At 40.9% G+C, this 13,408-nt stretch overlaps 1 protein-coding gene across 1 annotated transcript in view; it reads left to right on the top strand.

Moving 5' to 3' along the window:
• LOC140465108 (synaptonemal complex protein 2-like) overlaps window positions 1–12,702 on the top strand; it is a 243,739-nt gene extending 231,037 nt beyond the window's left edge. Inside the window, exons 31-32 of the mRNA XM_072560975.1 lie at window positions 6,652–6,730; window positions 12,595–12,702. Coding sequence (XP_072417076.1) covers window positions 6,652–6,730; window positions 12,595–12,624 — 109 coding nt within the window. The 3' untranslated portion in view covers window positions 12,625–12,702. The remainder of the gene's footprint in view (window positions 1–6,651; window positions 6,731–12,594) is intronic.
• Window positions 12,703–13,408: the final 706 nt, after the last annotated feature.

Genomic DNA, 13,408 nt, shown 5'->3' with positions numbered 1-13,408 from the left:
CAAAGCTTCCACATTTTTCCTATAGTGTGATGACCAAACTGCACACAATACTCTAAATATGGCCTGAATCAAGATGTATATCATTGCAACATGACTTTCTAACTTTTACTCAATGCCTGACTGAAGATATGCTGCTTTCACCACTTCCAAACAGAAAAGCATCCCTTCACAAATGCCATCTGTTTTCTATGACCAAGCCAATTTTGTAACCAACTCACTATGGATCCCACATAACTTCATCTTCTGAACAAGTCTACTATACCAACCTAATGTTCTTAGGGTCTGGATTATAATTCCATCCAAGGCCGATGGAGAAATTTGAAGCCAATAAATATCTGAAATTAAAAGCTAGTCTTATGATGACCATGCAATCTTTGTCAATTGTCATTTAAAAAAAAACATTTTGGTTCACGATTGTCATTTCGGGATGGAAATCTGCTGCCATTACTTGGTCTGGCCAACATTTGACTCCTGGTACAGCAATGTTGTTGACTTGTAACTGCCCCCAGCCAGCCATCATATTGCTGCAATAGTCAAATAAAAGGACAGTCTTTACGTGGCAATTGTGTCGCCTGTCTCCAACATCAGAGAACCAACAATTGCTCTGTGACATTCAGTGGCAAAGCCATTACTAAATGTCCCACTATCACCATCCCAGGGGTTACCGTTGACCAGAAACACATCTAGCCATGTAAGTAGCTAGAAGTTCTGAAGTGAGTAACTTTGCTTTTTCTCAAAACCAGAACACCATCTACAAAGTACAAGTCTGGGATGAGATGAAATGCTGTCTATTTAGAAGCTTGACACCATTGAGGAAAAGGCAACCTGCTTGATTGGTACCATATTCAGCACTTTCAACATTCAATCCTTGCATCACCAATGCACAGTGACAGAAGTGTGTGCCATTCAGAGGAAGCATTAGAGTAGCTTACTAAGGGTCCTTCAATAGCACTTCCTGAATACAACTCCTCTCAAAGGACAAGAAATGCATGGAAACTGTCTCACCTGCAAGCTCCCCTCCAAGTCATCAAAATTCTGACTTGAAGCAATATCCTTGTTCCTTCGCTTTCATAGAGTGGAAATCTGGAATTCCTGAAAATGTGATAAGAACGTAGATTAGATTCCCTACAGCGTGGAAACAGGCCCTTCGGCCCAACAAGTCCACACCCACCTTCCAAAGAGTAACCAACCCAGACCCATTTCCCACTGACTAGTGCACCTAACACCATAGGCAAAATAGAATGACCTGTGGAAGGAAACCGGAGCACTTGGAGGAAACCCATGCAGACACGGTGCGAATGTGCAAACTCCACACAGTCACTGGAAGCTGGAATCAAACCTGTCCAGCTTGTTATTTGTGTGTCTTGGTCTATTGTGCTGAGTGATGTCACTTCCGGTTCTTTTTCTGAGAGGTTGGAAAAGGGGGTCCAAATCGATATGTTAATGGAGTTCTGGTTTGAATACCAGGCTTCTGGAATTTCCTGTATGTGTCTTTGTTTAGCCTGTCCCAGTCGAACTGGTCTCCCTCTTCATCTGTGTGTATGGATACAGGCGATAGCTGGTCATGTTTTTAGGTGGCTAGTTGGTGCTTGTGTATGCTGCTGGCTAGAATCCTGCCCGTTTGTCCAATGTAATATTTGTTGCAGTCCTTACAGGGTATTTTGAATATAACGTCTTGTTCTGCTGGTTGTTAGTATGGGGTCTTTTAAATTCTTCAGAAGCTGTTTCAATGTGCTGAACCACTCATGGGCATGGAAAAAGCTATCCTAGTATGAGGGATGAACTTCAATCACAGGGACATGGACAAAAAGGACTTCCGAGCAGCACTGGAATCCACCCTGAAAGACAACGGACTGACAGAAGAAATCCAACAGGCCATCAGACGGACAGTAGCACCAACACTAAGCAGAAAGAAAGAAGTAAACACCCTCAATACTCTGGAAAAGAAAGCACTGAAATGTCTCAAAAAAGACATAAAATCTCGTAACCCTACTGGCAGACAAAAGGCGCATGACTGTCATCCTGAACAGATCACAAAACATTGAAAAAGCAAGCATACTATTCAGATATCAACACCTAACAACAGTGCCAATGGACCTGATTCCACAGCTAGAAAGCTGTATTATAGCACCCCAGAGGAAACATCACATGACCGGTAAAATTAACAAGGCAGACCTCCAAAGAATGAAACCTGAAGGATTCAACACACCTCGTTTCTGTGGATGACCAAATGTACATAAACAAGGGGCCTCCTCGGACCCATATTCTCATGTCCCAGTGCACCAACATACAGACTAGCAAAGGAACTGCAACGCAAACTGAAACACCTAGTCGAAGACTCAAACCACTCTATTCACTCCACTCAGAAATTCCTGAACATCATCAAAGAACCAAGGTAGAGGACGATGAGGTCATGGTTTCCTTTGTGACAGCCCTATTCACATCAATAAACATCACCCTAGCCAAAGAAACACTGGCCTCACTGCTAGACGAATCAAGGACACTAACACCTGACAGCACAAACTCCATCAGCAAACTAGTAGACCTGTGCCTCTCAACCCACATTACCTTCAATGGCGAGCTCGTGGGCGGCACTGTGGCGCAGTGGTTAGCACTGCTGCCTCACAGCGCCAGAGATCCGGGTTCAATTCCCGCCTCAGGCAACTGACTGTGTGGAGTTTGCACGTTCTCCCCGTATCTGCGTGGGTTTCCTCCGGGTGCTCCGGTTTCCTCCCACAGTCCAAAGATGTGCAGGTCAGGTGAATTGGCCATGCTAAATTGCCCGTAGTGTTAGGTAAGGGGTAAATGTAGGGGTATGGGTGGGTTGCACTTTGGCGGGGCGGTGTGAACTTGTTGGGCTGAAGGGCCTGTTTCCACACTAAGTAATCTAATGTAAGTAATCTAATCTAAATCTATGGGACGCTTTATGGGATCACCAATATCGGGACTCTTGGCAGAAGCAGTTATGTAGAGGTTAGAAGAACAGCCCTTCCAAGATCCAGCCCAAGCTTTGGGTCCACTATCTGGATGAAACCTTTGTCACCACAAAACGCAACAAATTAGAAGAAGCCCACAAATACAATATAACAAAATTCTTACCAGTATAAAGCTTACCAAAGAGGAAGAGAACAACAACTGACTCCCCTTCCTAGACATCACAGTAGAACAAAAAATCAATGGAGAGGTGCAGACCAGTATCTACAGAAGAGACACACACTGACCAGATATTCAATTACAGGAGTGATCATATCAACACCCACAAACAGAGCTACATCAGGACATTGTTTAAATGAGCCAAAAATCACTGTAGCACCCAGGAGCTAGAAGGAGTCAACGAAAGACGCTTATATAACGTACTCCAGAATAATGGATACCTGATAAGCACAGTCTGCCAATTTCTACGCAACAGACCTAAACAAGAAGATACAACACGGCCAGAGACCCTAGCCACCCTGCCATACATTAAAGACGTCTTGGAGATGACCAGTCTACTCTGGCTACATGACATCATGGTAGCCCACAAAGCTGCCACTACACTGAAACAGTTCCTGATTAATTTACCAACCAACCACTAGCAGAATTAATGTCATATACAAAATACCCTGCAAGGACTGCAGCAAATATTACATTGGACAAATGGCCATGCAACTAGCCATCAGGATACATGAGCATCAACTAGCCACCACGAGACATGACCAATTATCACTAGTATCCAAACATACAGACAAAGGAGGAGACCAGTTCGACTGGGACAACACATCCATCCTGGGATGGGCTAAACAAAGACATTCATGGGAATTCCTAGAGGCCTGGCATTCAAAGTGGGACTCCATTAATAAACACATTGATTTGGACTCCATTTACCAACCTCTCAGAAAAAAAGAACTGGAAGTGATATCACCCACCACAACAGACCAAGACACACAAATAGAAAGTGGACAGAACACCAGCGCATCACCAGAGGCTCACTGATGTTACAGCATGGTAATGAAATGTCTGAAAACCTGTTAGCTTAGCAAGCAAGCTTACAACTTGATCCACAATCTGAGCTACAAATCTACTCCAAAATTGCAGCTATAGGTGGGTTGGTCAGATGGGCAGATCAGTAGAAGATGGTATTTAACCCTGACCAGTGCAAGGTGATGCATATTGGAAGATGATGAGGGAGCATTTAATGAATGGCACAACACTGGGTAGCTCAGAGGAACAGAGGGATGTTGAGGTAATTCTTGACAGAGCCCTGAAGTTGGCAGAAGGCATGAATAGGATAGTTAAGGCATCTGGGACACTTGCTTTCATCAGTCATGAGCAAGGAGGTAATGTTAGAATAGTACAGTGTGTTAGCCATAGTTGTGTGCAGTTATGGTCACCTCACTGTAGGAAAGATGTGGCAGTACTAGAGGGGAAATGGAGGATATTGTTTGGAATGGAGAAATTGAGATTTTGGGAAAGACTAGATAGGCCTGGATTGTGGTCTTTTAGAGCAGAGGAGGCTGAGGAGGGATGTGATTAGAGTCAGATGTACAGCACGGAAACTGATCCTTCTGTCCAACATGTCCATACCAACCAGATATCCTAACTAAATCTAGTCCCATTGCTAACATTTCGCCGATATCACTCTAAACCCTTCCAGTTCGTGATACCATCCAGATGCCTCTTAAATGCTGTAATTGTACCAGCCTCCACAAATTCCTCTGGCAGCTCATTCCATAAACACACCACCCTCTGCGTGAAAAGGTTGTTCTTGAGGTCCTTTTTCAATTTTTCCCCTCTTCCCCCTAAACCTATGCCCTCTAGTTCTGGACTTCCCCCCACCCCACGGACGCGACCTTGTCTATTTATCCTATCTATGCCCCTCTTGATTTTATAACCCTCTATAAGGTCACCCCTCCGCCTCTGATGCTCCAGGGAAAACAGCTGCAGCCTGTTCAGCCTCTCTCTATAGCTCAAATCCTCCAACCCTGGCAACATCCTAGTAAATCATTTCTGAACCCTTACATGTTTCACCACAACCTTCCTACTGTGACTGGCTCTAATGTTATGAGAGGTATGTCAGGTTTCAAGCAACTGATTATGAAAGGGGACACTTGGACGCAGAGACAGACATGCCAGTGAGAAATCAGAATGGTGTGATGCCTCCCTGGTGTTGGATTAAGGATACCTCTGGAAAAAAATGCAGAAAATTCTCAAGAGGGAGAGGAACGAGTAGTTGTACACATTGGAACTAATGACATAGTAATGGAAACGGATGCGATTCCGAAGGGAAAATATTGAAAGTTAGGGAGGAATTTAAAAAGCAGGTCCTCCAGGATAGTAATATCTGTATTATCCCTGGTACTATGAGCTAGAGGGGGTCGGAATATGTGGATAGAACATATGAATGCATGACTGAGGAGCTGGTGTATGGAAGAAGGGTTCACATTTTTACATCACTGGAATCTCTTCTGGGGTAGAGTTAGAAAGTTAAAAATCACACCACACCAGGTTATAGTCCAACAGGTCTAATTGGAAGCACACTAGTTTCGGAGCGACGCTCCTTCAGGTGATTGTGGAGGGCTCGATCGTAACACAGAATTTATAGCAAAAATTTGCAGTGTACGTAACTGAAATTATACATTGAAAGATTGATTGTCTGTTAAGCCTTTCATTTGTTAGAAAACAGTGATAGTTTCACTTCTTCTTTCATGTGTAAATCACAAAACCCTTTTTTAAAAAAGTTGCATTCTCAAACTTAACATTCAAGGATGTGGGACAAGTGCAGGAAACCGGGATTAGTGCGCCACTAGAGGTAGTTATTTTCGGTGCACACTCAACTAGCCAAGAGGCCTTTTCTGCTCTGACTCTGACTCTCTTCCTAGTAGTGTAGTGGGTGCCCCTATACTCCAAAGACTGCAGTGGTTCAAGAAGCCATCTCACCATCACCTTCTCCAGGACAATTGGGATGAATAATAAATGCTGGCCTAGATGGCGATGACCACAGTCCTTTGAACAAATAAGAGAAATTTTAAAACTGGTGCCAAAATAGCCAATATTTTTCAATGGCCTCTTTCATAAATAAATCAAGCTGTCCAGGTAAATAAGGCCTTAGTGTTAATTGACCTTTCTTTTGAGTGAGTCACAGGCAAAAGAAAGATCTGAAAGCAGAGTCTATGTTCTGCTTTGCTATGACCAATAGTAACCACTGGTTTGAAAGCTTGGTGCTGCAATGTAAATTTACAAGTCCCTAACTCAAATATTTACTCTCTTTGGGTGTGATTCTCCACAAGTAAAACAAGATTGGTGAATTTACCCCACTTTTAAAAAAGTTGTCAACTCAATTCCCAAAGGACAGAAGAATTTCTCTAGAGAATGACATGGAATCTCAATGGGGATAAGAATAAACAAAAAGAATGGCTCTGATAATTTTAGTTCATAAATTACATGTTCTATTTACAGTTTTTATGGCTGCATTAAATGGTAGCACAAACTCTTTCTGTAATATAGACACCTTTCAGTGTGTGCATTTATACGCATCAGGTAAATGATTGGGCATTAAAATTATTATGGAAGTACTTGAGATCATCAACTTTGTCTAATTTTCCATGTTTGCTGTCAATCCATTGTGCTGTTTGTTTCATATTGATTTCTTAAAAAATGTTTTTTTTTCAACAGAGTGAATCCACTGATCTCATCCCCAGAAGATAAGGCGGGGATGTCTATGGAAACACAAGCTGATATGACTCATATGGAGGTACTTTTGATGAAGTAATTCAAAAATCAATCATCTAAGCTAATAATTATCATCCAAGATATGTATTGTATTTAGTTTTCTTATGGCAGTCTGTCCAATCCTTACACTTCGGGATTAATTTCATTCAAGTTTTACAATGTGCTAAAGTGAAAGCTAACAAAGTACTGAATGTTGCTATGTATTGTATTATCCCTAAATAACATTTGAGGTTTCTGATATGTGTCTGTCCAAAAATGTGATCAGAACTAAGGACGCCACAAAGACCTCCATGTAACTTAGCTTGTACAATATAAATAGGCTTTTAGACTAACTGACAATTGCATATATATGTGTTCTGCAGAGACAATGGTGAGGTCTAGGTTATCGAAAGTACTTAACACCCACTTCAGTAAGCATCAGTAGTCCTTTATTAATAGAGGGAAGGTGAGAGTAGATATGACTGAAAACAATAAATACGGGAGATCAGTGGGTCAGACAGTATCCATGGAGAGAGCAAACCAACATTTTGAATCTATATGGTTTTATTTGTAGTAATTAAGGGGAAACCCTTGGCTTGGAAAAATGTTGGGCTTAAATTTTGTTTTAGAAGCCTTGGCTGAAACAGGATATATGCACCTGAAAAAGGGCGATGGTTTACAACTGTTTAAGAAATACTTCTTCCTACATGCAAGGACCTTACTTTTAGAACTCCAGACTAGACGTGTTTGCTTATATAGTAGATACCCCCCCCCAACCCCGTACCTGCGGAAAATACATTCAAACATGTACCGCGGATGCCTGAAACAGTGGCTAGGAGCGAACCCCTTCATTTAAGTGGAAAGTTTACCTCCCCAGGTCCCTGTTCCATGTAATATATTTGGGCCCCAGTAAACTGCGGGTAACTGAAACCGCCATAACCGGATCCACAGATACGGCAGTCGCCCTGTATATCTGAAGGCGTTATTTAAAAGCTGAGTAAGTTCAAACATAGTTGAATTGAAGTCAAGTGCATTAAGTCCATACATGTGAAAGACAAGGGAATTTTCTTTGTGTGCACTGGAAAGGAGTGGGCCAAAATGTGGCAGATGGAATTTAACATGGATAAGTGCGAGGTCATGTATTCTGGCCGAAAAAATGGGAAGGTGACTAATTATCATAATGGGCAGAGAGATTTCAGGGTGTCAGGGTGAGAAGATTTGTAGCTCAGGTTGAGGTTCTGGATGTAGGTTTGTTAGCTGAGCTGGAGGGTTCATTTCCAGACTATTAGGTAACACCCTCCTAGGTAACATCTTCAGTGGGCCTCCGGGTGTAGCACTGTTTATGTGAGTCAAGATTAGAGTGGTGCTAGAAAAGCACAGCAGGTCTGGCAGTATCCGAGGAGTAGGAAAATCCATGTTTTGGACATGCCCAAAACGTCAATTCCCCTGCTCCTCGGATGCTGCCTGACCAGCTGTGCTTTTCCAGCACCACATTCTTGACTCTGATCTACAGTCCTCACTTTCTATTACTGTGTACAGTTCTGGTCCCCTGATTTAAGAAAAGATGTCGTGGCATTAAAGGCAGTTCAGAAGATGTTCACTACATTTATTCCAGAGATATGAGGGGTTTGCAGTATGAAAAGAGATTAAACAGTTTAGGCCTGTACTGTCTGGAATTTAGAAGAATGAGGGGAGATTAAATTGAGAGATTGAAGATGATAAGAGGTATCTATAAAATAGACAGAGTGGATGTTTCCTCTTGGGCATTCAAGGATGAGAGGTCATAGTCTTAGGATAAGGGGTAGCAAATTTAAAACAATATCAAGGAGAAACTATTACTTCCAAAGCGTTGTGATTCTATGGAATTAGTTACCCCAAAGTGTTGTGGATGCTGGGACAGTGAATAAATTTAAGGAGGAGTTAGACAGATTTTTATTTGGTAATGGTATGAAGGGATATGGAGAGAAGGCAGGAAAATGAGGGTGAAGCTATGAATGAATGGCAGAGCAGACTCAATGGGCCAAATGGCCTAATTGTGCTCCAATATCGTATGAACTTGAGTGTGTTTGGAATGAATGGGATTGTAATAGGCCAATATGTTTCGAAGTCAACATAAAACAGCAGCACTGTGGTGAGGTCTATTGTATAGAACTTGAAGATGACTTTGAATGTTGCTTAAATTTTCTGGAAGTGCAAAAATGAAGCAGGAGTAGACCATTCAGCCCCTCAAGCCTACTTCACCATTCAATTCTGTATTTCAATTCCACATTACTTTCTCTTCCCTTACCATTTGATGCCTTTAAAATCTAAACAATTATCTATCTCTTAAAAATGATAAAAAAAATACATGAGCGGATGATGGAATGGGAAGGCACAGAATTTACAGAAGCTTTCTCTGGGATATTTATTTATACAGCCATGTTATAGTGTAGGTGCATCCAAGCCTGTCAGGTTGAGTTTAGTTTGCCGAGTCTGAGGGTCTCTGAGATTGGACAAGTGTGGTTTGGGACAGTTGTTTCTGATGCTTGATTCCTGAACAAAACATCATGCTACAGACCACCTTGAATTCAGTAGAAGCCCTCCACCACCCTCTGGCCATCCAAGTAAGCCAAATGACTTCCACAGAAATAATGCAGCCTGGAAAGGGAATTTCAGGACAGTCTTGGAAAATCCAGGATTCTTAGTTATCTTCAGTAATCCAGAGAGAAATGTTATGGACCAGGCCAGAGCCCCTGAAAACATTTCAAGAAAGTAACCCAGATCCTAACTTTGTTAGTTGTTTTAAGCAGATATTCCAGGAACAATGCAGCTGGTCAAACCACTTCTAAACAAAACAGTATTTATTTACAAGATTACCGAATGAAACTCGAAACAGATTACCTTAACCTATATGAAAACCAAATTGATCATCCGAATTTAATGATGCTATTCCAAATAATTGCAACAATCCCCATAAACACCCTTGGCCAAAAAGGGGAAAAATCAAACACGTCGTACAGGAGAAAAGTCCGAGAAATGCAGCATGGAACATCCTTTTCTACGTAGCTGTTACTTGGATCAACAACCTCAAAACTGCTTGACTGCTTTCAGTGAATAACCAGACTGTCAAAATCATATCAAAATAAAAGAGAGAAAAGCTGAGCTGGGCGATCTGGCCACTCGCCATTCCTTGCAAGAGTATTTTTTGAACTTGAAAGCCTTTTCCTGAGGCAGTATCTGTTAGCTATAATCCAATTAGCCCTAAAACCTATCCAAGCCCAGACTTTTCAGAACCTGTTTTTTTTACGATTTGCAGATGCTGGTGTTGGACTGGGGTGTACAAAGTTAAAAATCATACAACACCAGGTTATAGTCCAACAGGTTTAATCGGAAGCACACTAGCATTCGGAGCACTGCTCCTTCATCGGGTGATGAAGGAGCGGTGCTCCGAAAGCTAGTGTGCTTCTGATTAAACCTATTGGACCATAACCTGGTGTTGTATGATTTTTAACTGTTTTTTACAAATCCTCAGGAAAAAAACAAGGAAAACATAACCAGAAGGATGTTGTGAAACTTGAGAGGGTTTAGAAAAGATTTACAAGGATGTTGGCAGGGTTGGAGAATTTGAGCTAGAGGGTGAGGCTGAATAGGCTGGGTCTGGGGGATATGGATAGGATAAACAGACAAGATCTTTTCCCTGGGGTGGGGGAGCCCAGAACTAGAGGGCATAGGTTTAGAGTGAGAGGGGAAAGATATAAAAGGGACCTAAGGGGCAACATTTTCACACAGTGATGTGTGTATGGAATGCCGGAGGAAGTGGTGGATGCTGGTACAATTACAGCATTTAAAAGGCATCTGGATGGGTGTATAAATAGGGAAGGGTTTCGAGGGATGTGGGCCAAATGCTGGCAAATGGTTGGGATATTATGACTCCATAACCTTATTAAATGAGCAGCATCATCACACTAGCAAAGAAGCCTACAAAAGTAATGTATCCCAAGCATACTAATATAACTCATCTGTAATCCTTTGGCACAGTAATTCTCTATATTCTCTCTTGTACTCAGAATAATTGACATTGGGACAGAATAATTGACAGAAATTGGTCTGCCCTTCAGTCCTTTCCTGAAGACAATGTTGTTCCTTCTAACTCTGAACATTGATCCCTTCTTGAATAAAATATCAAAACTCATAATCTCTCAATTATTATTTGTACAAGCAAACAAGCAAGTTTAGGCAGGTTGTAATGATACCATGCATGAAGTCAATATTGAAACATTCCTAACAAATGGATAGACCCCAACATTGAAAGCTTATGTCACCAAATTTAGAAACCAAGTTTCTGTATTAGTTTCTTGAGATCCATGCTTTAACAAGCTCTCCTATTTATAAATGTTACTGGATCAATGATATGGTTTGGGAGTTGCACATGGCTAAAACAGCCATTGTGTGTCTTCCCACTTGTAACTTTTATCTCTAGCTTTTTCCATTGTTCTATCTTTGAATTAATCATGATGCAGCAGTAGTATTTAAGTGCCAAGCTGAAGCCCATGGACTGTGAATTGTTAATTACCTCAGGTTGCAAACGGAGGGTTTTTTTTGCGTGTCTCGTTGAATAGGTGCAATATTTCAATTAATGCACCATTATTATAAGAGTAGCAGAAGCAAATCCAGAAAAATATTAACAACTGCTATTTTTCCTCCAACGTTTCTCATTCAGTGAAATCTGTTTCAGTATGACTATTCCACCTTAAAGCATTGAGAAAACTTATTTGCAAGAATTGACGTAAAGAATGCAAAAACATTTTCTCAAGTAAAATTACAAGCTATAGACCATCTAGCCTGTGGCAGTAGTGATCCTTAACCAATTTCTTGCAGGAAATTAGCTTCATACTGACTGAAAAATATAACCAGTTCAGTCATCTTTTTGTTTTATGATGCATGTGTTTCTTTAATAAGAGAGACTAAATGCAAGACATGTATGATAACATATTAGTATGAATGCTCATCCTGTCAATTAATAGCACGGAATTAACTTTACAACAGCCATCTCCATTTACCAAAAAAGCCTCTAATTTTTAAAACATCCTGGGGGCTTCACAGGAGAGTTATCAGACAAAATTTGCAATGAGTTGTATGAGATGTTATGGCAGGTGTTTGGTCAAGATGGTAAGATGTAATGAGCATGTTAAAGAAGATGAGAGAAGTAGAGAGTTAGGGAGGGAATTTTGGATCTTGGAGTTGATGACAGGGCCTACTATCTTCTCAACATAAAGGACATGGAAGATAGTCTGGGCTTGTGAGGCTTGAGGTTGCAGATGAGGAGGGTGAAGCACAGTGGCTCTGTGGTTAGTACTACTGCCTCACAGCATTAGGGACCCAAGTTTGATTCCAGCCTCTGGCAACTATCTGTGTGGAGCTTGCACATTCTTTGTGTCTGCGTGGGTTTTCTCTGGCTGCTTTGGTTTCCTCGCACAATCCAAAGATGTACAGGTTAGGAGAACTGGCCATGCTCAATTGCCTGTAGTGTTTAGGGATGTGTAGGGCAGATGCATTAGTCAGGGTAAATATAGATAGTGGGGTATGGGTGGATTACTCTTTGGATGGTCAGAGTGGACTTGTTAGGCTGAAGGGCCTGTTTCCACACTGTAGGGATTCTATGATTCTAAGCCATACACTGTTTTGAACAAAAGATTGATCTTAAATGTGAAGGGTTGTTGTTGCTTATGCCCAAAATGTCAATTCTCCTATTTCTCAGATGCTGCCTGACTTACTGTGCTTTTCCAGCATCTCGCACTCAAACCTCTTTATTAAATAAGCAGTGTCACCATCTAAATGAAAACTGTGTTAAACTAAGCAAACATTGTGTTTAATGCTTCATGATTTTAAGTATTTTCTTATTTTGTGTTTTCTTACTCTTGAAAACAGAATGAAGTAGAGCTGACCAGAATGAAGTAGAGCTGACCAGCATGAAAGATTGAATTGATGACATCGGATAACTTAAATAATCGTTTTAGTTCAAAAAGCAAATGGAAGACATTTTTGTTTCAAGTGTACATGGTTCTAATGTGTTCTATGATGCATATTTCATTTTCATTCACATGAAATGCTTTTGAGAAGTGTGAAAATGTTTTGCATATATTATTATTTCTATATTAAACCAAAACGCATGAGAATAAATCCTTATAAAGCAACATTACATTTTTTTTATTATCGCAATTTAAATTAGATTGGATTTTTTTTAACAACTTTATAGAACTGAGGACTGCACCTTGATATCTCTACCCAGCTTTGTGACGAATCATGAACTGTTAAGGAGCCACCAATCAAACCATGGAAGTTTACTCCAGTAACTTGCACACTATTACTGAAGTATCCCTGCCATGTTCCAGTCCCTAAAAAATTCACATTCATTACTTAAGGATGAGTTTTTGGTTCCTCCAATTCAATGTGATTGCTGGTTGAAATTTCATACAATAAAGAAATGGTGGAGGTCCAGGAGCCAAATTAGTAATTCCTTATGAATGCAATGTGTGGGGGGAAAGAAAATTTTGTTTTTATTTGCTCATGAATGTATATCGCTAGCAAGACAAGCTTCGCTGCCCTGTCCTTAGAGAATTGTGGTCTAAGAAGTTACACAAAACCAAGGTTTTCTATGGAAAACCCTGGAAAAGGCAACTGCAAGCAGTCTGAAATATTTTTTGAAAATTTTCTGTAGAATATTCACTGCCACCATTTTGAG

This window comes from Chiloscyllium punctatum, chromosome 41 (genome assembly GCF_047496795.1).
Source record: "Chiloscyllium punctatum isolate Juve2018m chromosome 41, sChiPun1.3, whole genome shotgun sequence".
In the NCBI taxonomy this organism is placed as follows: domain Eukaryota; kingdom Metazoa; phylum Chordata; class Chondrichthyes; order Orectolobiformes; family Hemiscylliidae; genus Chiloscyllium; species Chiloscyllium punctatum.
Note: the sequence above shows the minus strand (reverse complement) of the source record. Positions and strands in the feature narration are given on the sequence as shown.